Here is a 25,870-nt window from a genome sequence, read left to right on the forward strand (position 1 = left end):
TTGTTGTCCTTGATTTAATTTTTTTGAAACATATTTTTTATTAATTTTAGATAGGAAGGGAGAGGTAGATATAGAAACATCAATGATGAGAATCACTCATCAGCTGTCTCCTACATGCCCCCCACTGGGATCGAGCTTGCAACCTGGGCATGTGCCCTTGGCTGGAATCAAACCTGAGACCCTTCAGTCTGCAGGCCGACGCTCTATCCACTGAGCCAAACCAGCCAGGCTTGATTTAATTTTTGATGATAAGTGAAAATATCATGAAAAAAAATCTAGAAATACCCAGTCCACAACCTAGTATTTTAGCTGCATTTTAGAAAATAGTTTAATAAAACTGGCATATAAATTACTAGACACAAAAGATCAGATCTTCAGTGTCTCATTAATTAACAAAAGTTGATTCTGTGCCTTACATATGCACTAGTTTTTAAAACAAAGCTCTTCTAGGATGAGAGGGAACTCTGCCTAGGATTTCCTTCCTCTTTCCAAGTAAAAAAATCTGTGAAACATTCTTACTTAAGGCTAACATCCGTGGTCAGTTACTGGAAATCAACAAAGTCTCTAGTTTGGGGACCCTGCACAACAATCTTTTCAAAGCCACTTTGGCTGTGTCATTTGTGACACACCTGTTCTATATCTACCAAAGGTCATTGTTCCATAGGCTCTGAGAATGAAGAGAGCAGAGGTATGGAAGGTGCCCAGCAGAGCTGGCTTCTGCCTTTTCATGAAAGGATAGGAACCTTGCTGGATTCCTCCGGTCTGGGGATCAAATTTATCTCAGGTTTATAAGGAGCATTATCAATGTGGATGGACTCTTTCTATAGCCATATCCTCCGTGAAGTGTTTGCCAGAGAAAACAGTATACAGGGTTACCTGAGAGACCTTTAGGTTTGACTCATTTTACTCCCTCTTCTCAGAGGACAGAAAAGGAAGCTTACCAAACACTCAACACCCAGTTTCTCAGTCTAAGATTTTCTAAAAAATCCAAGGTGGGTAAGACATTTACTTATTTACTAGTTTTATATATGCACTATGTATCAGAATAATTTTAGAAACTGAGCAAAAGCTATGGTGTTACCAATTTTTAATATTCAGTATTCAGAGAGCAATTTCATGTGACAGGTCTTAGCTTGTGACTGCGGTGAAAGGGAAAACTAAGTTCTTTGTACATCAACTAGATCACTTTATAAGCAGAATAAATCAAACAAATGGATACATGGTTACTAGAAAATAATGTTACCTGTTAATTCTTGATAGTCACAATTTCCCAGGTGAGGCCTGAGGACCACTGGGGAGCCTGAAACCCATTCAGGGGACCTGCCAGGTTCCAACCATGTATCCCCAAGGCCGGACTTTTCTCATATACTAGAACTTCCACAAAACAACATAGCACAGTAGATTGAGTGCAGAGGCTGATAAGAGAATCCAGGTATACTTTTTTTTTAATCCTTACCTGAAGATATTTTTCCAGAGAGAATGGAAGAGAGAGGGAAAGACAGAGAGAAACATCGATCTGAGAGAAACACATCAATTGGTTGCCTTTTGCACATGCCCTGACCAGGGCCTAGGCTAAAGAGGAGCATGCAACCGAGGTACATGCCCTTGACCAGAATTGAACCTAAGACCCTTTGGTCCGCAGGCCGACGCTCTATCCACTGAGCAAACCGGCTAGGGTTAGCTGTATTTTAAGTCAGGTAATAAAGACTTTCAAAAATGTAAAAATAATGCCATGCTTTTCACAAATTTTTATTCTGGAAAAGTTAATCTTTTATTAAATTGTAATTTGCTAGAAAAGAGATTATTACTGTAAGATCAATTAATATTTTTAAAGTTTCTCCATTATTTTGAATATCGACTGATATAACCCATATCGATAGATATGACCCATATAAACAAAAGCTCTTTGGGGTCCTTGATAATTTTTAAGGATGTAAAGATGGTTCTGAGCCCCCTTATCGCATTATAAAATGAAGAGTGTGCTTGGAGCCTTTAAAGAACACAGCTGCAAAATGTATGGTTAAGAAAAATCAAATGGGAAAAAGGTAGGGTTTCATAGTCCAGGACTCATTAAAAGTAAGAGTCACAAGTGAAATCCGTTTGCACATCAGGACTTTCAAATCCCTCCAGAATCCCTGGAAAGCTAAACATCTGAATTGGTTTCATGCTGATTCCCCCAAACCCCTCATAAGCAGCACAGGGTAAAGATGCTACTGATGCTGGCAGTATAAAAGAAGGAAGACACAGAATTAAAGTCATAATGAGTTCAAAGTAAGCCAGAAATCCTTTCTTGGATAGATATTTTTGTCCAGTCTTTATATCTGATTGCTTATCTGGGTATTAGAAGAACAGCAAGATCTTACTTAACAAAAGCCACTAGAAACATTGAGCTCTCTACTGCTTCTAAAAATTGAGGCCATTCTGAGGGTTATTTGGGTGGCAAATCTCACATTAGGAGCTCACTTTCATAGTTCTCTCCCTCACATCTGCACCAATGCAATAAGTAGAAGTGAGTTCAATACATTCACAAAACAGCTCATTTACAATAGTTCAGGCATATAGGAAAATCCTCAATTAGAAATCAACTTAGCAGAACAGTCTCTCAGGCTTTCTTCACTAAACACTGCTTTTAGGAATAAAACAGGAATATGAATTTGGGGTTTGCTGTGTAGATTAAATGACATGCACATGAAGTTTTTAGTTCAGTGATTGGCACACACAAAGTTTTTGATATGGAAGTGCATTTAGATTAAAAAATGGGAGGCAGCCTTGGTCAGTTTGGCTTAGTGGATAGATCGTTGGCCTGGGGACTAACGGGTCTCGGGTTTGATGCTGGTCAAGGGCACATGCCTGGGTTGCGGGCCCAATCCCCAGTAGGGGGTGTGCAGGAGGCAGCCACTCAATGATTCTCTCATCATTGTTTCAATCTCTCTCTCCCTTTCCCTTCCTCTCTGAAATCAATAAAAATATATTAAAAAAATATAAATATAATCAATAAAAAATGGGAGGCAGAGAAACATTTAAAGCATATGTATGTCAGTGCTGGTCGATTTCACTCATCATTTAAATTAATTATACAACACTTCCAGATTCATAGAAAAAAAATGCATCAGTGCCCAAAGAAGTCAGGTAAATTGATCAGGTGTCACCAGACAGTGAGTGGTTGAAAGGGGATTAGACTGCCTGTTTCCAAGTCCCAGCTCTTTCCACACTGCAGTGCTGTCTCCCAGGAGAGCTGAAACACAAAGCCAGTTTATTTCAGAAGCCTATTTACCACAGGACAGCTTCATAAATATTTGATAAAAAATTATTAACCCCTTCCCTCCAAATATATAGGTCTCAACTTATTAGTGACTACCCTCAAACCAATAGTATCATGGGTATCCTTCAGGCAGTTTATATTAAATAATAAAGGAAACATTTAAAATACCTGAAGATTGCATCAGTGAAAAATGAACCTGGAGTGGCAGTGAGAACTCCTTATATGTAAATTGCTAGAACTGCAACTATTTCACCCTCCACCCTTCAAATAATAGGCAGGATGAAAAATAGGTACAATAGAGAAGCTGATGAAAAGGAAAAGGGGTATAGGATGGGCAAAAGGGAGACCAATAGATTATTAAAGAAAAGTATTTTCTTGCCAAATCCAAATGATTTGGGAGTATTAGAACTTTTCTTTGAAGTATCACTTAGTAACCCCTTCAGAGATGAATCATTAAATTGGATGGACCTTCAGTGAGGCAAGTCTTATGTTTTCTCTTTCATGGGCTCTAAAACAAAACATTCTGGTAAAATATCAAACTGTATGTTGAGGTGCAATAATAACTTGAGATGGGAGCTTACTTCTGTCCATAGACACAACATAGGAAGAAGGCATAGTACAGAAAATGCTTTACAAATAAATCTTAATTTTATTAGGAAAAAAATTTTAAACACAAAAGTTTAGAAACAAAATATTTCCTTCAAGAACCATATAAAGGTGATGCTATAACTCTCAATTTATAGAAAATTCATTTAAAATTATGAGTTTTAATTATCAGTGAAGATATTCTCCATACTGCCACCAGAGCCTGGCTTGAATGCTCTGAAGTAACACTTGAAAGCTCCTATTCTTTGAAACTAATCTAAACACACTAAATTGTTGAAAGATTAAAAACCACAGTCACCTAATTACACTCTCTCTCATCTCTTATTCAACAAATGAATCACTTTTCATTACCACTTAGCAGAAGTACATGAATTTCTGCTTAATTAGAAATGTTGTAGATGAAACATTAGCAAGAATGGAGGGGGTCAGGGTAGCTTTGCTGCTTCATTTTAAATTCCTAACAGTAGAGTTTGATAAGAAAAATAGAGAAGTCATTAAATAATTTTAAATTATTTATAAAAATTACTTTGCCCAAATTATACTTCCCCCAGTTTCAAATGTCTAACAGAATGAAAGAAAAAGCAGTTTGACATTGATTTTAATGAACATTTTAATGTTATTTATAACAGAACATTATGAATACAATGGAAACAAAGTTTTATCGATAAAAAAAATTTCAACACAAAGTGGGAGGTAATAATTTGATACCTATATTATAGTATTTATCTTTAAAAATATTCCCAAGTTTGAGGGTGAAACAATTTTGCATTCCAAACTCTGGAATCATGATTTCTCATGTGAGCTTAATGCAGAATTACAGCAGGAAAACAAAAACATTTTAATTAATTTCCTTTATTTGCCATTAAATCAATAAAATCTTTGACTGCTACAGGTCTCCTTTAATTATATATATTTAACCTCTCTCTATTGGAACCACATTGCTAATGCCTTATTATACACACTTGAAACCAAAACAAAACAAATACTGTATAAAACCTAAAAGTTGACATTGCTGAGTTCTAACATTTATATTTAACTTAAGGTCTTAGTGGATTTTTATCTTTCCAATTTTTTGAAAAGAGACCAAAAAAATAAAAATAAATATTTTTCTCTTTTGACTGTTGCTGATAAATGGTGGCTACAGGGACAAACACGGAAGGAAGCCTTGCCAAGTTAACCACTGCAAATTGTAAATAATGACTGCTAAAACAAACAAAAATACTGGAGGTGTTTTTTTTCTTTTCTTTTAAAGGAAACAATAGAGCAGTCCTGAAAAAAATATTTTTCCTAGTTCTGCACAGGATAATTATAGCAGAAGATATGGGAAAATTCCCATAGCTATCACCAATTACTTAAAGAAGTTTTGTTACAATAAAAATTTGGATAGTATACTAGCAGTGTTGCTGGAACATTAGCAAAAGTATATACATTCCAGTTACCTTTGATTTAGCCATAATCACATATGTATGCCTTTTTTGGATAAAAATATATTTTTTTATAAAAAACTGATCATCCAACTTTAATGATTTAATATATGGGCTCAAGAGTGGTAGTAAAAGGAACAGATCCAATTATGATAAGGTGATTCAGGGACAGAAAAATCAAGTTCCTCAGGAAAAGAAAAGTATAAAATTAGAGATTCAAACATATTTATTCAGCCCTATTGCAGTCCTCCCGCAAATTATGATGTTAAAATGGGCTCTTCAATTTATCAAGGCTTTTTTTTCAATGGTCTCACTACCCCATTGGTCAATTCTCACTGGGAAAATAGTTTGACTGCCTCATCTGAACTGCCCTTGCCTGGCAATTTGAAATACTAGATTTTTCACTATTATAAAACACCCTTTTTGGTTCTTTACATAGGTTTATTTTAATTAACTGATAAGAGGGGAATTGATTAGCATTTTCCATCCCAACATCACCTATCTGCACCACTAAAAATCCTTCATTCAATCTGCTCCTTTACAATCTCTTATTTGCTAAAGTTGGCGAAATTTGCAAAGGCATCTTGCTTGGGTTGCACAGTTCCAGAAGTCATGGCTAAGTTGGGCATGCCCATTCCCACTGTGCCCGTCAGTCCCATCCCAGCAGTTGACATCCCTATGTTCATGTTCATGCCCATCATGCTCGGGCTAATCATCGGAGTATTTCCAAGAGGGGCCATTCCCATGGTGCCAGTCATCACATTGGGCATGCTCACAGGCATGGGTCCCCCCATCAAAGGGCTAGTTTGGGGCCGGACAGGAAGCATGTTTGATGGAGAACTGAGGTTCACAGCTCCAAAACTTTGGGTCATCACATTCATAGGCTGCTGCATATCTACCAGAAGAAAAGAGACAAAAGAACTTTACCACACTGAATTCTTAGATTCATAGAGCAGAAAAATAATGCAATCTTTCTAACCATCATTATCTGTAAGCCACAATAAAATTCTTTTAGTGATTTTACAAGAGACGTCAATTAACTTGCATTGTTTGCTCTTGAGAAATATTCAGTGGCTGTTAGCTTTGGTATCCCAAAGATGTGGAAACAGTAAGAGTGGCCTGGGGGAAAACAGAAGGCACTTTAAAATCATTTCCACAAAATCTATTGTGGAATCCAACGAAACAAGTTGTCAGGAGCTACTGTGTATCAAAAACCATAAAAAAGTTTAAATCCTGTGACTCACTGTATTTTTAGAACATTAAGGGGAAAAAAATCACAAGCACAAATAATTATACAAACAAAATTATGGAGTTCTTTTAATAGCAAAAAGCTGGAAACAATAGAAATAACCAACAACAGAGGAACTGTACACTGATATGATAACTATAAAGATCTAAGATATATTTTTCTTAATATTCAATACAGAAAAAAATGTTAATTATGTTGAATGAGAACTGCAAGAAACAAAATATAGACAGAATGATCTCAAGTATTAAAAATACAGGGGTGGTCAAAAGTAGGTTTACAGTTATGAGTATGCAAAACAGTTTATTCTTGTATCATTATAATCACAACCTTCATGTTTTTTCCATACAAACTGTAAACCTACTTTTGCCCAACTCTGCGATGGGCAAAAGTATGAATTAATGGTGATTATCCATGGATTATGGACTGCAGATGATTTTTGTATCCTTGTTATATTTGCCTATACTAAAAAAATTTTCTACCACTATTTTTATTTTAGTGATAAGGCCCCCAACACTCACCACAATACAGTAAGTTGTATCATGTCAAGAGCAGAATACAAAGTAATTCAATGTGTCAGGAGGGATAACAAGTACTATTTGAAAATAATCTCGAGTGAACACACAGTCTGTTATTCATGGCTTGAAGCAATCCTGGCATCAAGGCAAAAGATTCCATGTACACAAAGAAATGGGAAGTCTTGGGGCAACTTACTCTGTTGTTGAATCATTGTATTGAGCGATGGCTGCTGGGGTTTGGAAGGCTGCATACCAGGTAGCAAGTTGTCTAGGCTGATGTTTACACTGGGGTCAGACCAAGTAGAGGGCAGGGTTTTGCTGACGGACTTCTGGACCATATCTGTATTCTGATTATAGAGAGGATTAGGCTTCTGCAGCACTGTGCTAACATTTTGCAAAGGCTGGAAAATAGAAAAATGCTCTAAAAATTAAGCATCCACTCTATAAAGATTAACAGATGGCAGTTTGATCACAGTAACTCCAAATATATACATAACTTTGTAATAAACTCTTGACACTAAAAAGAACCACAAATGTTCTATACTGTCTTCAATACCCTGAATCACTAACTTCCCCAAAAGTTAGAAGTCCAAATCATGTTTGGGGCAGAAACAAACAACATATTTACACTAATAATTATCTTCCCATTACCCAAAGTCTAAAAGCCACCATCCCAGGTTAGTGTAGCTTTAAGGAAATATAATAGTACAAGTAGAATATTTATTCTTACAAAATGGAACTCAGGATATGATTTCTCATGTTATAAAAAGCAAAACAATCAAAACACCAAATTCTATTTCATATATCCTGACTGATATTTCCCTGCCCCATGTCCATGTCCACTGACTAAAGTGAACAACACTAGTGGAGCTTGGTATTTGTGGACCAATTCAGGAGAAGAAAGAAGTTCGGGAGAGAGAAGCAAAGTTGTCTGGTAGTTACTAAGGATAACTGTGAAAAGAACAGAAAAAGGGAAAGGAATAGCAATAGAAAGTATAATTTAAAATGTACCATTGGAAAGAATCACAACACAGCTGCAACTAAAATTGCAAATAAGAAGATTGGCTTTATGCTTATATCATAAAAAAGAAACTCAAAAATAAACTGGCTTGGGCTTGTTCAGTGGTGCATAGTTCAATTTAATGGTATTAGTGTGGCTTTCATGTCCATTTTCTTAATGTTAGATCTAATTTCTGTTATAAAGAGCAGTCACGTTTTGCTTCTTTCTTCTCTTCCTTCATCCTAACACCCAAAAGAGGAGAATCCACACATTAAAATGAGTAATTAGCCCTGGCCAGTGCTACTCAGTGGTTAAGAGCATTGGCCCTCGGACCTAAAGGTCACAGGTTAGATTCCTGGGTTGCAGGTTCAATCCCCAGCAGGTGCGTGCAGAAGGCAACCTATCTATGTGTCCCTCTCACTTTGATGTTTCTCTGTCTACCTCTCCCTCTCCATTCCACTTTCTTTAAAAACCAACAGAAAAAATATCCTTTGGTGAGCATTAACAACAACAACAACAACAAAGAGTAATTAACATCATACACAAATATTCTGAATAGGTTCAATAAAAAATAGTAAGTTCTTGGTACAACTTAAGACATATATATATATATATATATATATATATATATATATATATATATACACATATATATATGTATATATATGTGTATATATATATATATATATTTTTTTTCATTCCAACTTTACACTTGTCCAAATTCTAAGTTAGTATTAGGTAAGTGAATTAAAAAGCTCCTAATTTTAATTTTCCTTAATGAAAATGAGAGTTAAAAGAAGAGCCTATATAAACATTACATAATGTAGAGTGGGCCCAGAACATGGAACAACATTGATCCTTTTAGGGAATGATTTTCTTTATTAGCAATGGTTGTTTGCAACCAATAAGTGACACTTGAAGAACACGACCAGAGATTTTACTGAGCGAATGTTGGCCATGGGTGAAGCCAATACAGGTATACCTCTTCTTATTGCACTTTGCAGAGACCTTCTGTCAACAAAAAGATTACGACTTGTTGAATGAAGGCTCAGGCAATGGTTAGCATTTTTTAGCAATTAAGAATTTTTAAATTAAGGTGTATATATTTATGTGTGTGTGTGTGTGTGTGTGTGTGTGTGTGTGTGTGTATATATTTAGATATTAAGGTATTACACACTTAATAGACTACAATATAGCACAAACAGATTTTAAGTGCACTGAAAAGACAAAATTCATGTGACTTGCTTTATTGTGATACTCGCTTTATTGTGGTGGTATGGAACCAAGCCTGCAATATCTATGAGGTATGCTAGTCATTAATTCCTTCTCCTTAAAAACATTTTTTCAAAACTATTAAATACAGTTTTTAAAATTAATTCAATAAATTTTCAGCAAGTGCCATCACTGTGCTAGGCACCATGCTTGGCTTTGCATGGACTACAGATGATCGAGAAGGCTTGCCCTCTAGAACTCAAAATGACTATACCAGGGAAAAGTGTGTGTAAGATAAATGCAATGTGCCAAAGCTATCTATACATTACTTGCTCATTTTTGTTTTATGCTAATCTCCTATTAAATTAGTTAGAGCATCTCAAAGATTATGAATCACAATTTCCAAGGGAGGAAGACAACTCACCTGTGATCTTGACATGGGCAAACCCAGCCCTACAGTATTAGTGCTCATCATAGAGAAATTCATACTCTGAGAAGATGTCATGGTTGCCTGGGATGAGCCCATAAGATCAAATAGATCTGAAGAATTTGAGGCAGCTGGAGATGGACCTAAAGCTGGTTGTGAGCCACTGACAAGTTCTACAGCTGGCTGTGAGGCACTGCCAAAGAGCTCACCACTGGAAGCAACAGGGCCTGATGGGGCTTGGTTGAAGGCACTCCAATCACCAAACTCTCCATTCCCACTTGTAGTTACTGAGAAAGAGAGAATGGTAAGGGTAAGAAACTTTCTGAAGTGCACAGTACAAATATAACAATCTACAAACTGAAACAAATTAGAGATGATCTGTGTCCATCCAAATTAACATCTTCAGGTACCACCTCCATCTGGACATTATTCTTTCTCATGAATGTTCCATGAGTGTTAACAAGGTAACAAAGAAAAAGAGAAAACGCCTATGAAGTAAAATCTATCTCTTAGCAGGTCAGCAATGACACATCTATATATATAAAAGCCTAAGTGACTGTTTGACCATTCGACTGTTAGCTATGATGCACACTGACCACTAGGGGGCAGACGTTCAATGCACAGGTATGGAAACATAGAACAGACTGGCAAATCTCAGAGGGAAGTGATTAACCAAAGATCTTATATGCATAGTAGAGGCCCGGTGCACGAATTTGTGCACTAGTGGGGTCCCTCAGCTTGGCTTGCGGGGATTGAGCTGAAACCGGGAGTCCGACATCCCCCGAGGGGTCCTGGATTGCGAGAGGGTGCAGGCAAGGCCAAGGGACCCCACCAGTGCACGGGGCCTCTAGTAGAAAGTATAGTCACAACTTCCCTTCCACCTGAGTATGCAATATTAAATATGGTTTCAGCTAAACAAAAATGAACTAGCCTGAGGCCCCCAAAAGCAAAAAAACCCTGTAAACTGGCTAAACTTTTTGCTGGGAGATCCAGAATCTTTATGCAAAGAGACACTCATTTCATTAATTTATTATTTTAAAAAGTTCAAAGAAAAATCAAACTACAATTTATACCATCTCATGTAAATAAAACCCAAATTCATGAGATTAAATTTATGAGACAAAAGCAAAATAGCATGGAGAGAAAAAAATAAAATTAAGAGTAGGGTTAGTAAATTTCTGTAAGAAGTTCTCACCCATTTAGCTGTGCTCCATTGATAATACAAGGGCCGTAGGTAGCCATAATATATGTATCACCTCAGTACACTGCTTGCTTCAAATAGAACTGTAAAATCTATTTTTTTAAATAAAATGTGGCTTATTGTCTTCAGAGGGAACTCATGCTAATATTTTAAAAAAGAAAGGTAACTGTCACTACACTTAAAGTATAACTACAAGTTTAAGATTTAATGCATTCAATAATATAAAACTTTGTAAGTTAAAAGACTGGTGTTTAAAAATATGGATTTTGTATCTTACTAGCTGTGAAACCCTGAGCAAGCTACTTAAACCTCTCTGTGCCTCACTTAAACAAACAAACACAACCCTAAGTTGTGAAGATTAAGAGGTTTGTTATATTTACTTTGGATTAATTGTGAAAAGACAGGGAAGAGCTAAGATATCATACTCTTTCCTTCAGGTATGCCATATAAAAGTGTAAGTCAAGATTTATAAATTCTTCATACATAATATTAACTATTTTGAACACAATGAATATAAAAACAAGCAATACTTTAAAAAGTTTTCAACCAGGTTACACAAACATCTAAGTAAATAAATCTTTCTTTAAGAAAGGGACAAATAGATAAATATGAATTCATGGAAGTTGAAAAAGCAAAGTGAAGAAAGCTAAAAACAAAACAGAACCCAGAATCAACCAATGAATGCATCAATAAATGGAACAACAAATTTAAAAAAGTGACATATAAACTGTCATCTGAAAGCAAATAGTTTGTATTTCTAAGTTAATTAACATCATCTCTTTGTACTCCATGTTCACTTACAACTTGGAAATACACTGTTTAGGTGAAAAGGTAACCCAATCACTGCAATACTGTGTCTTATTATGCTAAATATCAAGAGAACAACATTCAGTCTTTAATATTATATTCTTTACTGGAGGCCCAGTACATGAAATTCGTGCATGAATAGGCTCCCTAGCCTACCCCTCATCCTCTGCACCCCTGCCCGGCTCCTCCTGCTGGCCCCTGGTCCCCTGTCTGCCAGCAGCGCTGCTCCCGCCGGCGCATTCCCACGTGCTGATGGCGCCGGCCCTGCTTGTACCCGCTGACGGCATGGAGCAATTAGAGCCAGCTCTGGCAGTGGGTGCAAGTAGGGGCTACTGCCCCGATCGCCCCTTAGGAGCAGTGGGAGGTGGAGAAGCCCTCAGGGGCAATTGGGGCCAGCAGCCGCCACTCACACCCACTGATGGAACTGAGCAATAAGGGCCAGTGCCAGCAGTGGGTGTGAGCGGGGCCGTGGTGCACGGGAGCAAAGAATCTTCAGTAACCACCAGAGGTTCGCCTCATGACAGCCACCGGCACCCTGCCTTGGTCTGGCGCCTCCCCTCACCTGCTCCACCATCCCGCAGCAGTCCATGCCCACCATGTTCCACACGCGCCCCCTGGTGGTCAGTGCACGTCATAGCTAATGGTTGAGCTGCTTTAGCATATCATTAGCATATTGTGCTTTAATCGGTTGTTCTGCCATTTGGTCTATTTGCATATCACCTTTTTATTATATAGGAGGAGGATTATCATATTAAAAGGTAAGCACCCCAAAAGAAAGTAATTCACTTAGAAACCCTAAGCTCTACCAATAATTCAATACAAGAACTGGGCTAATATTCATTATATCAGGGTTTTACTAAAACATGTCTCTGATCTTATTTACAAAAGAGACTGAATTAAGGGTTTACTATTAATTCTATATATTAAACAATTAAAACTAACTTAAGTAAGACTTGGATAAAGTATACTTTATGCTGATTTTCTATTTGCTTGATATATAAAACAGAAATAGAATAGAAACTGGGGCAAAATGTGTTGCCCCATCTGAAAACTTTATCTGAGATGATTAATCATGGGTGGAAGATATTTCTAGTGGGGCATATATTGTTCAGAAATGATTAATCATTGTTGCAACCATTTCAGCCCCTTGCATAATGGTGATCAAGTTATATTAATCACATTCACACAGATGAAGAGATGTATCACTTAGTAACAGTAATATATTTGAATTATTTGCATAGTAGGCAACTTTATATATATAAGAATTTGAGAATTACACAGGCAGTCTGTAAAATTAGGGCAATGTTTATCTTCCACTTTGATTTGCCTAAAGCAAGATATGAACCCTTAGAAGGCATACCCACACTTCTAAAAGAAGCAGTTAAATTACTCCATAATTCTGCTTTCTGGGAAATACCTGAAATTTACACAAGTAGGCTGTCAAAATAACCCCAAACCACATTAAAACTATGGCTCTTTCTTCCTAAATCCTTACAAACCTAAACCAGACATTACTAAATACAAATTTTAACCCACTTATTATAACAAAAGATAACTCTACTAGAAATGAGTAATAAGACTAATTCAGTTAAATTACATCTTTCCTCCCTGCCTCCCCTAAGGGTTAAGATTTTTATAGCTAAAATATTTATGTCAATTATATTTCAATTTTTAAAAAGGCAAAACAAAAACAAAAAAGCCAACTTCCTAGAACATAGGCTTAAACATCAAGGATTAGGGTCTTTTTTCCCTTTTTAATTAATATTTTTATCTTTCTACCTCTGCCATATACTATGGTAACCGTTTAACTTTGGGAAAGCCTTTGAGCCTCCAACTTCCTAAAATTGCAACTCATGCTTATATATCATTATATTTGTTTTAAGTATACAACATAATGATTCAATATTTGTATATACTGTGAAATGATCACCACAGTAAGTCTAGGGCATTTTTTTTACTTTTGGACTAACATGGAATAAGGAAATTTTTCCTGATATCCAATTGCTTACTATTTAAGGATTTGTCAAAATGAAGTTCAATGATCTTTCATAGACATGCTCTTTGCTCTTAAGATATCCAGATTATAAAGCAATGAATTTTAGTAAGATAGTCTGCCCAAATCTAAGGTCCCTGAATTTCATTCATGAAAATCATAAGCTAAACATAAAGCACAATACCCTTGCTGCTAAAATAAGATTTATCCTTATTCACACTTCCTACCCCCCCCAATAAAAAATCATAAATTTTATTTATGAATAAAAACAATTTTATTTAGGTGTACCTGAATGGTTTGTGAGCAAATTAATTCCTTTGGCACAATTAAGACATTGGCCCAATAATATACCACTGAATAAATTCACTAGGAATTAGAAATATAACAGGGAAAGAAATGCCAAAAAGAAGCTGACGTGGGAGGGAGAGAGTTTTGTTTTCATAACCTTTTCACGGACCCTAGATTTCTGGCCAATCAAATTGGATCATACCTTGGGAAGGGAAATTGCCTGATGCAGCAGCTGAGCCAAAGTCAGCAAATCCACCAAATAAATCAGCTGATGCTCCTAGAAATTTAGTATGAGGAAAAAGTTAAACTGTTAGAACCACAGAACAATTGATAATAATTTCAGGAAGCCATTTTAGCACCACACTTAAAATATACCCACTATTAGAGGGCCCAGACCAGCCGTGGGCAAACTACGGCCCGCGGGCCGGATCCGGCCCGTTTGAAATGAATAAAACTAAAAAAAAAAAGACCGTACCTTTTTATGTAATGATGTTTACTTTGAATTTATATTAGTTCACACAAACACTCCATCCATGCTTTTGTTCCGGCCCTCCGGTCCAGTTTAAGAACCCATTGTGGCCCTCGAGTCAAAAAGTTTGCCCACCCCTGGCCCAGACCCATCATAAAAACTAGTTTGTTGATCTAGGTTTTCATGTCACCATGTTCTCTTTAAGCTACCACAGACTCTTACTTTCCTCAGTTCTGTGTCTAGTAGGATAATTGACCCTTCTCGCTTATATTTCATGAACATAACGTGGGCATGCCGTTTATCCAGCCAACTGTGGTATTTATAAGAATCTTCTATAGATGCTAAAACCTGGGTAAAATGTTGCTGGGAAATACGATAGTCACATAATCTCAAAATACCACCCCACTGATTATTTAGTAAATACCAAGGGGTGAAGCTACTTTTACAATGGAGAAGTTGGATGGATAACAACTGATGTGATCAAACTTAATAATGAGACAAAATAGTATTCATGGACTCATTACTGTAAGGAACTGAAAAGGCGATCATCACGCATGTAGAAAATTCCTGTTAAAAATATTAAATCTGAATCTAATGAGGAATGAATCAAATACAAATACAAATTGAGGACATTCTGTAAAACTACTCTTAAGACTTCAAAAAATGTCAACATCATAAAAGACAAAAAGGACTGGGACTGCGCTAAATTAAAGGAGCCTAAAGAAACATGACAAGTAAATGAAATGCATGATCCTTGATTGGACTCTGCATTTTTAAAAAAGGGCTATCCTGAAATGACATAATTGAGACACCAGAGAAATTTGAATATGGTCTGTATATTATTAGATACTAATAGTGTTTTAATGTTAAATTTCCCAAGTATGATAATTATATTGTGATTAAAAAGGAGAATTCCCTTGTTGTAAGAAGATACATACTGAAATATTTTAGGGGCAAAAAGTCATGATGTTTGCAATTTTCCCTTGCATGGAACACAATAAAACAACAAGAGAACTAAGGAGAGAAAGAAAATAAGGCAAATTTTATGTAGGTTTGAAATTTAAAAAAATAAAAGTTAGGGGAAAAAACTTTGTTTAGTTCATGAGCAAGCAAATATTTGCATTTTTATTACATGAAAAAGTAACCGTTTTGCTACTTCTAAACTGGTGTTTTTAAAGGGGTGAGATCCAAATCAATCTCTGTGCATAACATCACATTCTCATACAATGAGACACTACTTGTAAACACTACTTGGGTAAGAATATTTACTTTTATCTACAATTTGAACAGTAACATTAAATTAAATTTTAATATCCCATTTCTCTCCAATTATCACTTAAATAGCAACAGCCAAAGGATCTAAAACCTTAAATAGTTGTCCTTATTTTTGTTTGTCCTTAAAGATTTCACCTTTTAAGAGTCACAAACTTAGAAGTTTAGAGCGGCAGTTCAATTATGGTGCTTTTAGTGTTATGCGAACATTATACAGGTTACATCACAGCTGCTTAGCCTGCAGTGCTTAGAAACTAGCCAGGTGGGACTGGAACATCTGGGCTGCACTCAAACACCACCAGGGACAGCTTCCAACATCTGGTGCCATTTCTGAATTGTCTTATCGCTGCAAGACATTCTGCCCCATCTGCTACACTCAACTGGGTTAATTAAACTAGAACCATCTCCCCTTCTTAATAAATGGCCAGCAGTAATAAAAGGAACACATCAATTTTGGATACACATGTGTTTATTATTTCTTTTTAATGCACATTTATTGAAGTCAACTATCAGCAGGCATAACTTAATTCTTCATTCTTTCACCTTATTACAGATGCACATATTCACACATATCCTCACTCAGCATAAACTAACTCCCATCCCACCAAGGCCAAGGTTCTCTACTTCTATCAACACTACAGCTCATACATCTACTTTTGCTTTGTCCAAAGGATATCACAGTGACTTGTTTTTCTCTTTATAAGTACATACGTCATTATAAAATGTGACAAGGGGCACAAAAGCTCAATGACCTATATTTTTAAACTACTTAAACAGGCATATATATTAATAAAAAAATAGCAGGGAAATGAATGTTGCAAACAGTTGCTGCTTAATATTCATAAGTTGTCTTCTGTAATGTTCCTTCATGTTCAAAATATTGATCAAAGTATACTTACTGTTAGGTAACAAAAGGATAGTTAATCATTTACTATAACATTAAGGGATTTGAAAATTGGGGATTATTTTAATTTGCTTCATCCAAGCAGTGAATAAGCATCAATATGTAATTTATTATGCCAAACAAGTGAGGAATCTTTAAATCCTATTCAGTCTGGGCTACAAAGAAAATTCATGTTGCAGATAAAAGCAGAGTACTGTAAATTACAACTTCAAATTGGGTAAGATATTTATTTTTGTCATATCCTGAATGTAATATTTTAGATAATTACCTACCTTAGTTATTCTATTGTTCTACCTTCTAACACCTAAATTAAAACTATACTATATTTATAGCATACCTCTAGCAAATATTACTCTTCTCCATCCATACTATAAAGGAATTTGTTTTCAACATGACTAATTTAAGAACACTGGGAGTGACGAATGGAAACATTCTGGGTAGCTAAACTGATTACAAAGTTGTACCAATACGCCAAGGTTGTGGGTTCAATCCCTGGTCAGGGCACATATAAAAACCAACCGATGAATGCATACATATGTGGAACAAGAAATTGATGTTTTTTCCTCTCTCCCTCCTTTCCTTTCTCTCTCTAAAATCAGTAAATAAAAATTTTTTAAAAAAGAATGGAAACATACACACTTAACTATTTTACAGACAGAAGCCACCCTTCCTCGAAAAGAATTTATCTTTTATCTTCTAAAGTGCCAGAAATTATGATTCTACTTGTGTTTTTACACAATTTGATCTTCAACTCCGAAAATTACCTTAAAATTTAAAAATCTCTTTATTTAGGAAAAGTCTTCTCCTAGAAGGGACTATCCATACCTATATGCATGATGTTATTCATACCAATGCCTTAAATTCAACAGAAATTTTCTATACTTAAGCATTTCCCCAGATAACTTCTATCTAAGGGAATTTAAATCAAAGAGTCTATCAAAAAATGCTGCATGTGGAAGACTGCTAAATTTCACACCAAGAGCTATCCTTCAAGATTCCCACATGAGAGCTGTCATTATAAATGAACCATTTCCATCTGCCTTTTTAGAGTAGCAAGGAGGTTATTTACAGTCACCAGCTGGGAACATGTATTTTCCAAAGCAATACTGTGAGAACAGGAAAAATATAGCTGAACTACAAATGAAATTTCCTTCAACAAAAAAATTTAATGTAGATTGCATTAGGAAAACAAATTTCTGCATAAAGAATTCTAACACAAAATTTTTTAAAATGACAAAAAATGTAAATACAATAAATTTAAGAAATTCTTTAAAAAACCACTTAAGAATAAACACCCCAATTAAAAAAATGGACAAAAGATTTGCCACACAATAAATGCTAAGATATATTGACTGAATATATAGAAAATGTATTTTAAAAAGAGTATTCACTGAAATTAATAGTTAACTCTATGGCGAATCACTTGTTTTCCATCAAATTTCTAGTGAAATTTCTAGCATTACTTTTATAGTGAAAAGAGAATATATTAAAATTTTTTACTTTTGTAAATTTGGCTTAAACTAGAGACAACTTCCAGGAAACTCTAATATATAAATTGATGTATTAAGGATGTAACAACGCAGTTCATATTTATGTAAATATCCTCAACAAACTTTAGAGATTATTAGATACAGGTAACAGGTTCAAATGTAAATGTAGTGAACATTTTGATATGATATACTTTAATCTTTAAAAAAAGTTAACTTAAAAAAAAAGAAATCAAAACATATGCAAATCATGTAATGTCTATCAACTATGGTGTATTTCGTCTTCAACACCATTTATTGTACTAGAAATAACTTATTTAATAGTATGTTAACGATGACCTAAATTCCTTAATTACAAAGGGACAAAGAAGACAACATGAACTTTTAAAGTGAGATATACTTAAAAAATGAAATGGAATGGTTTTGGGTGTTTTATTTCTAATTGGCTTATTTTCTAAAAACTTTAAAATATTATTCATTTTAAAATGTTTACTTAGAAATGTCCTGTATATAAAAGCCACCAAAATATTATTTGAATACAGATTTTAAAAGAATATCACCACAGTGAGACATTTATCAAAATAGTCTCAAGTAAATCTTTAAAAAAAATTTTTTTTAAAAACATTTTTATTGATTTCAGAAAGGAAGGGAGAGGGAGATAGAAACATTAATGATGAGAGAAAAATCACTGAGCGGATGCCTCCTGCATGCCCCCTACTGGGGATTGAGCCTGAAACCCAGGCATGTGCCCTGACCAGGAATTGAACCATGATTTCCTGGTTCATAGGTCGACACCTAACCACTGAGCAACACTGGCTGGGCTCAAGTAAATCTTGATGAATGGGTTTCACATGTATATTTCTAAACCTGGTAAATATCCTACAATGATTTTACCACATGGATATTTTTGAAGTTGTTAACAATAAGGATATAACATATAAAAAGAGAAAATCTAAACATTTTCTCAGAGGAGATTTATCTGGTGAGCAGTACAGATGCGATATCTGCTTAGGTTTATAGTTTGTGTCCATTTTATGTGCATGATAGTAACATTATAAGCATAGGCACATCTGGTAAATGACACCCAATGGCATACCAAATAGCAATGCTAACTAACATGGTAGATTCTTAGACTTCCTCATGTGTATGTAGGTGCTAAAGATTTAATGTCCAATTTTTTCACTGCTGAATTCAATTTCAAATATATTACTAAAATAGATATTTTGGGTAACAAAATTTATATATTGATTGGGAAAGTCTGCACAAACTGGTTAAACATACTGTTTCAAATAGGAGATGACTTCCCACATGCAATTGTGTGTGTGTTTTTAAGAGAATATTAAGCTAAACCTTCCAGATTTCATTTGTGTCAATTACTATATTAATATTAATTGCTATTTCCATTTAATTAATCAATCTACTGTTTGCACTGGAGAAGAAAAACCACACAAAGTGTTCCTGTCAAGCAAATAAGCATGTAGGTATTTAATAATTCTCTCTGTTCAAAGCAATCACGGAGGGAAAAAGTTACATCCACTCATCTGACCTTCTTAGTTATTTCTTCTCTGATTGCTCCATTAAAACTTTCCACAAATGCATGAAAGGGGCTCTTTACTATTTCATGCCATGAAGTCCAAAATAGTTGATATTCTATGACACTATGTCTTTATTATAGGACTTCATGCCAGCTGCCAGTTAATATACTTCAGTTAAAAACTTAAACATACAAAAAGCACATAAACTGTTAAGAAAACTAATGCAGTTGTTTGTAACCTTATGCATGATAGTTCAATAGAGTTTAAAGGATAATTTTAGAAACATTTTATAGTTACAGAAAAAAAGGAATGGGAATTAAAGAATTTCAGAAACTAGGTGGAACCAGACACACTATGAGTTCATTCCCAGTCCAAGACTGTTATGATAGTGGGCAAGGAGAAAAAGAAAATCACAGGAGACTTCATATGAGTTATATGTACTGCACTATTAATGAAGTGACTTCCATCCGACTTCCACTTAGACACTAATGTAAATTTTAATCCAGTTTTAGAAAATCATTACACACAACTAGGAACAATAAACTTATTTTTGCACATTACTTACATACCAATCTTGCCATCTACAATTTAATGTGAAATGAAATTTAAACAGGTTGGGGAAAATTGTTTTTAAAGAGAAATTTTATTTATTAAGCTGTTTGACCTGTTGCACAGGAGTTTAAGTTTTAACTCTATAATCACTGAATGCAATATAAAATCTCAATTTTCTTTAAGCATGTTTGTAACTAAGTAACTACTTGTGACTCTTGACTAACAATTACTGCATTTCCACCACTTGACCTTCCCAAGAAGGCAAGAACTCTGTTTTACTAAGCATTATATTCCTCCAGGACCCAGACCTGTGTCTGGTTCAACAAATACTTGTTGAATAAATGAATGAACTCTAGGCATGGCTGATACTGAGAGCCAGAAGATTCAGCACAAGATAGTAACACAAGCAGAGCAGTACATTTTGCTTATGAAGAAAGCAAAGGACCCCAAATAGTCAGTGGTAAAGACATTAAGGAAATACTAAATCATCGATAAAATATTTAAGCACCCTTCTTCCTTATTTCAGGCAACTAGACAATTCCCCCCAAGTAATGCTCAAGGCTCACTAATTTCATATTAAAAATAAATCCACAACAAAAAAATTTATTTTTCATCCCACCTTTTATTTGACATTTTAAAAAACTTCTCTTAAACCAAGGTTTCTAAAAAATAAAAAGCCAATGTGGAAGCTTACCTGTTGATTGGCTGGGGCCATCAAACAGATCAACAAGGTCACCGGATGACTTGCTACTAGGCATTGAAGTCTGAAAATACACAGACAATTAATAAGCTTAGAAAACTAATTTTTATTATATTTTCTGAATCTGCTGTACTCTAATTTCCAACTTAGACACAAATACCTGTAATTATCTTACTAGGGGTAGATTTAGTTTTCTTGAAAAAACAGATGTGACTCAGAAATCCTTATGGAGAGATCGTTTCTGTAACATCCACATTCCTCTTTTCCCTAACTCATTGTTTCTTATTACATTTCACTCTGGAACATATACTTTCTACTCAATCTTAATGCTATGTATCGGAATCATGAGAAGCATTAAAAAGTACATATGCCCAGCCTCATCTCAATATATTGAGTCATACTGCCCAGGTTGGAATCTTGGCCTGTACAGTCTTACAAAGCTCCCTTGATAATTCCAATGCTTCAGAATGTCTGAGATCTACTGGATTACAGGCCAACATTCTATCAAGCTCTAAAATTCTATGATTCTGTGAACTTTAGCAACACTTAGTGTTTACATACTATGTAAGTCAGTACAATTCTATTTTATTTGATATACCTTGACATTAATTATTTCATATTTAGTTCCCAAACTAAATATTGGGGCTGGAGTTGTAATATGATTTTTCTCTTCCCCATAGTGCCAAGCACTATGAAGCATATGCTATACATTCAATACATACACACTACATGAGAACAGAATTGCTAGGCAATAGGGAAACACTGTGAGTTCCTAGGCTTGTTAATTTGAGCTTTGAAGATTAAAATATTGTATCATGGTTCAAAAAGGCCTTGAGATTGAAAGAGATCTACAATAGTTGAGAAACTTTTCAAGAACTGACCTTCTGGCCGAAACCGGTTTGGCTCAGTGGATAGAGCGTCAGCCTGCGGACTGAAAGGTCCCAGGTTCGATTCCGGTCAAGGGCATGTACCTGGGTTGCAGGCATATCCCCAGTGGGAGATGTGCAGGAGGCAGCTGATCGATGTTTCTCTCTCATCGATGTTTCTAACTCTCTATCTCTCTACCTTCCTCTCTGTAAAAAATCAATAAAATATATTAAAAAAAAAAAGAACTGACCTTCTGAACTTTTTTTTGTAGTAAAAACAAAATTAAAAATATAAAATATTTATGGCAGAGTGACATATTCAGACTGTACTACAATTGATATTTAAAATCCTACAAAATATAAAAATCTTGATTTATTGTTTAGAAACTATGCAGTTGGGATAATTTTCTTCATGCAACCTTAAATGAATTCTCCACATAATAACCATCATGTATTTGGGTTTTAACTATTTACTAGATCCTGTACTGCCACCATCAGTAAAATGACTATATCCACAACAGGGGAAATCTAAGACCAGAAAGAAGTAACAGCCATATCCCCTCTTTAACTACAACTAAAGTTGAGTTGTAATTTTGAGGTTTTTATCAAAACTTGAAAAGAGCAAATGTGAGTGAAATTATATACTAGTAACTAGAAGGTATTTGGCAAAAGTTGACATAGTACTTGTTATTCTTTTTGTTTTTTTAATCCTCACCCGAGGATATTTTTTCCATTTACTTTTAGGGAGAGTGGAAGAGAGAGGGAAAGAAACATTGATATGAGAGAAACACATTGACTGGTTGCCTACTGCATGAGCCCTACCAGGACCCAGGCCTGGAGAGGAGCCTGCAACCAAGGTACATGCCCCTGACCAGAATAGAACCTGGGACTCTTTGGTCTGAAGGCCGAAGCTCTATCCACTAAGCCAAACCGGCTAGGGCATACATACTACTTGTTCTTGACAATAAGTAGGACAAGCTTTATTTTTAGTCATCTACTATTTGCAGGATGCATTAGAAAAATGTTTCCCCTAGTTTTTAGCTACTTCTGATGCAAAGATACAAGATGAGCAAACACTGGTAGGGGGAGTGACAAAACAATTTAGCTTTTTTGAGATAAATCTCCCTCTTTGGCACATTTCTGTCTAAAAGACTAGCTGTGAGTGCTTACAGCTCTTTTTTTAATTTGTCCAGCAGGTCTTCCGGTTTTTACCGGAAGGCCCCCCCGAAAATAAAAATAAATAAAATAAAGGACTAGCTGTGACCAGGTATCTAGTAGGTGAACATCCATTTCTGTAGTGAATAAAAAATAAATGAGGAAGGTACAAGAGTAAGAGCTACTATGGATCAGTAGTGTCCACCAAATAAATAAGCTTCCCACTTAAAGGCGCCATCTCTGCATTAAATGAGACCATTTCCCCTATACATCTACTTGGTCCTCTTTTGCCCTTTCTTACAACTTCCAAATATTCCCATGTTTTCTTTAGTGAATCTCGTTGTACTTGGTAACCAGAGGTGTAACTAGATGGAAACAGATGTACTATATTCTGATTCACAACCTTTCCCAAATGAACCAAGAGTGTCATTTCTACTTTCATAGAAAGTGCAGACATTCATTCAGGAATTAGACAGATTTCTTTCCCCTAAGAGATTTCTTATTATTAATGAATGACTCTGAGTAATACATGCCAAATGATCTATAATTAATGATTGTCTGAAAATGCCTAAGCCTATTAATGCAGTAATTCTAAAAGTAATTTATAAAAATAAAACTGTGTATAATGTGTAAATTCGTGCCATTCCCACCTTCACTGAAGACTGAGGCGTATGAGTTGAAGCATTCTGATCTGGACTTGCTTTGTCCCCTGTGTAATGTGCTGCCGCTCCAAGATCAATGGTTTTGGAAGGATTTGCTGTGCGCTTGTGCCTGGTTGTGGTGGTCTCTGTGGCTTGTGTGATATGGATATGCTTTGTCGTCACAGTCTCCTCTTCATCTTTGAATTCACCTTTGGGAGATCTGCCTCTTCTTGCTTTCTTTTCCTCATCACTATCGCTAAAAGATATTAAAAATAAAGCAAAATAATAAGACTAGGGATTATTTTAAAATGGAGTCCTCGGGACTTGAGCTAGAGAATTTCAAATACAGTAACTCTAAAATTCCATACTTTGACTATTTGACAGGGATCAACAGAATATTATCTAAGCTATATGAATAATGAAATGTGTGTGTTGGGGAGGGAAAGTGGGAACCCAACCAATTCCCTAGATAAGTCTAAAACACTGCTATAAAAATGTATTTACATAAATGTGTACAAACAAAAAATATCTGAAATAAATGAAGTGCTTATTTATTATAGATTTAAATATTAATTAAAAATCAACAGATTATCGTATCAGAATCAAAAGAGGAGACCCTAGGAGTTCCAACATCTGCATTTGATGACCATTTTTTTGAAATGGATTGTGTAGGACTATAGTTCCATTTATATAACTTAATTCTGTCATTGACTCTCATATACTAATGCAATACATAAGAAAATATTTCAATTTCTATGGATATGTTTTAAATATTATATTTAAATTAAAATGATTAAACACTATAAATGCAGAGAAATATAAGGTAGTACACTTTACAACAACTGTGCTCTTTTTTACTATAATATCAGCAGATCAAACACATTGCTTCACAGAAAACAAATCTTTTTTAAAACAAATATTTACAATGTTTTCAAAAAGATTTTTTTAACAGTGTAGAAGAAAAAATACAAAATGAGTAAAAAAACCTGAGTTTTTCATATGCCATGAATTAAAAAATGCCAGCGCTAGTCCATTTTTCAGTAATAAAGCATTGGGGTTTTTGGGGTTTTCTTTGGTGCAAGTAGAACACAGAGAGAAATTATCTAAAGTATACTCCATTACCTATATTAATTTTAGAGTAGGTGGTTTATAAAAATTAATTTTAAAATACCCTGAAATAAAATACTGAAAATTCTCTTTAAAACTATGACTATTATTACTAAATGTAATTTAACTCAGACTAATCTAACACAATTTCTACTTAAATATAAACACATTTGAATGGTTTCATTCCAAATCTGTATAAATCAAGGATCAAGAAGAATGGCTTCCTACACACAGCAAAGGGATTAAATGCATTTTTTTTTTTAATCTATAAGCATTTTAGGGAATCTACAAATCCTGAGTAAGTGTTTAAAAGCCCTTATCACTTACTATATAATTTCTCAGCACAAATGACCTAAAGATCCCCATCATCAGTCCTGTAAGTAAAACAGAAATTTCATACCTTTCTGAGGTCCAATTTTATTTCAATACAAAGTAATTTCTTTACAATTTGATAACATACACCTGACTAGCACACAATGAAATGGAAGCCTCAGATCTGATCTATGTTCAAAAATTCCTGAATTTAATAATGAACCAAGAAGTTTAAAATTCTAGTAATATGCCAGAGTAACATGCAACTTTGTCCAAAAATCTACTCTTTTCCTTACAAATACTCCAAGATGTGAAGTCCCTGGTGTGCCCTTTAATTACTAGGATAAAAAATACACACTGTATTTTCAATCTTAAACTTGGATACTCTATATAAGAGAGTTAGGAACTCTAGCAGATCCTGTCGTAGAGTCAACATAGAAAAAAAATCAAGGTAGAAAAAGAAAAAAAACAAGAATAAGACGACAAAAGCCCAGAAAGAAAAACTGAGAATGTGGGAATGGAAGGGCAAAGGAAAGTACTAACACCAGAATACATTGATGTCTAACCACCTTATCTACCTGATTCCCACACTTCCTCAGGAAACAGCAATAGAATATACGGCTTCTGTGTTTTCTAAACCAAAGTAAAAATGTAAACACACAGGCCACAAGAACATTAATGAGAGAAAAATTGCACAGAATATTTGAAGTAGGCACCGTTTCCCAAAGTTTAGTATTTATTATCATATGTAACTATTTCAGTATTAAAGAGCTAGAAATGTAGTTATAAAATAGATATACACAAAGCACTAAAAATAAATTCTAGCTCTTCAAAGATCATATCTAGAAACAGTGTTGAAAAAGACAGGAATTCCAGGGATTTAATA

The 25,870-nt window shown here is 35.0% G+C and overlaps 1 protein-coding gene and 1 non-coding gene across 5 annotated transcripts in view; one reads left to right on the top strand and one right to left on the bottom strand.

The window, feature by feature from the left end:
* Positions 1-4,460: 4,460 nt before the first annotated feature.
* CLINT1 (clathrin interactor 1) overlaps positions 4,461-25,870 on the bottom strand; it is a 55,857-nt gene continuing 34,447 nt past the window's right edge. For 2 of the 4 annotated variants that reach the window (XM_059699056.1, XM_059699059.1), the window contains 6 exons: positions 23,575-23,821; positions 20,898-20,967; positions 14,187-14,261; positions 9,693-9,982; positions 7,253-7,457; positions 4,461-6,187 (listed from right to left, as the gene is read on the bottom strand). In XM_059699056.1, coding sequence (XP_059555039.1) covers positions 5,841-6,187; positions 7,253-7,457; positions 9,693-9,982; positions 14,187-14,261; positions 20,898-20,967; positions 23,575-23,821 — 1,234 coding nt within the window. In that variant the 3' untranslated portion in view covers positions 4,461-5,840. The remainder of the gene's footprint in view (positions 6,188-7,252; positions 7,458-9,692; positions 9,983-14,186; positions 14,262-20,897; positions 20,968-23,574; positions 23,822-25,870) is intronic. The other 2 variants (XM_059699057.1, XM_059699058.1) reach the window with 2 other exon arrangements.
* Positions 22,930-22,993, top strand: LOC132236278 (U7 small nuclear RNA). The gene has a single exon (XR_009453228.1). It is a non-coding gene; the product is annotated as a U7 small nuclear RNA (small nuclear RNA).

Source organism: Myotis daubentonii, chromosome 5 (genome assembly GCF_963259705.1).
Source record: "Myotis daubentonii chromosome 5, mMyoDau2.1, whole genome shotgun sequence".
NCBI lineage: Eukaryota > Metazoa > Chordata > Mammalia > Chiroptera > Vespertilionidae > Myotis > Myotis daubentonii.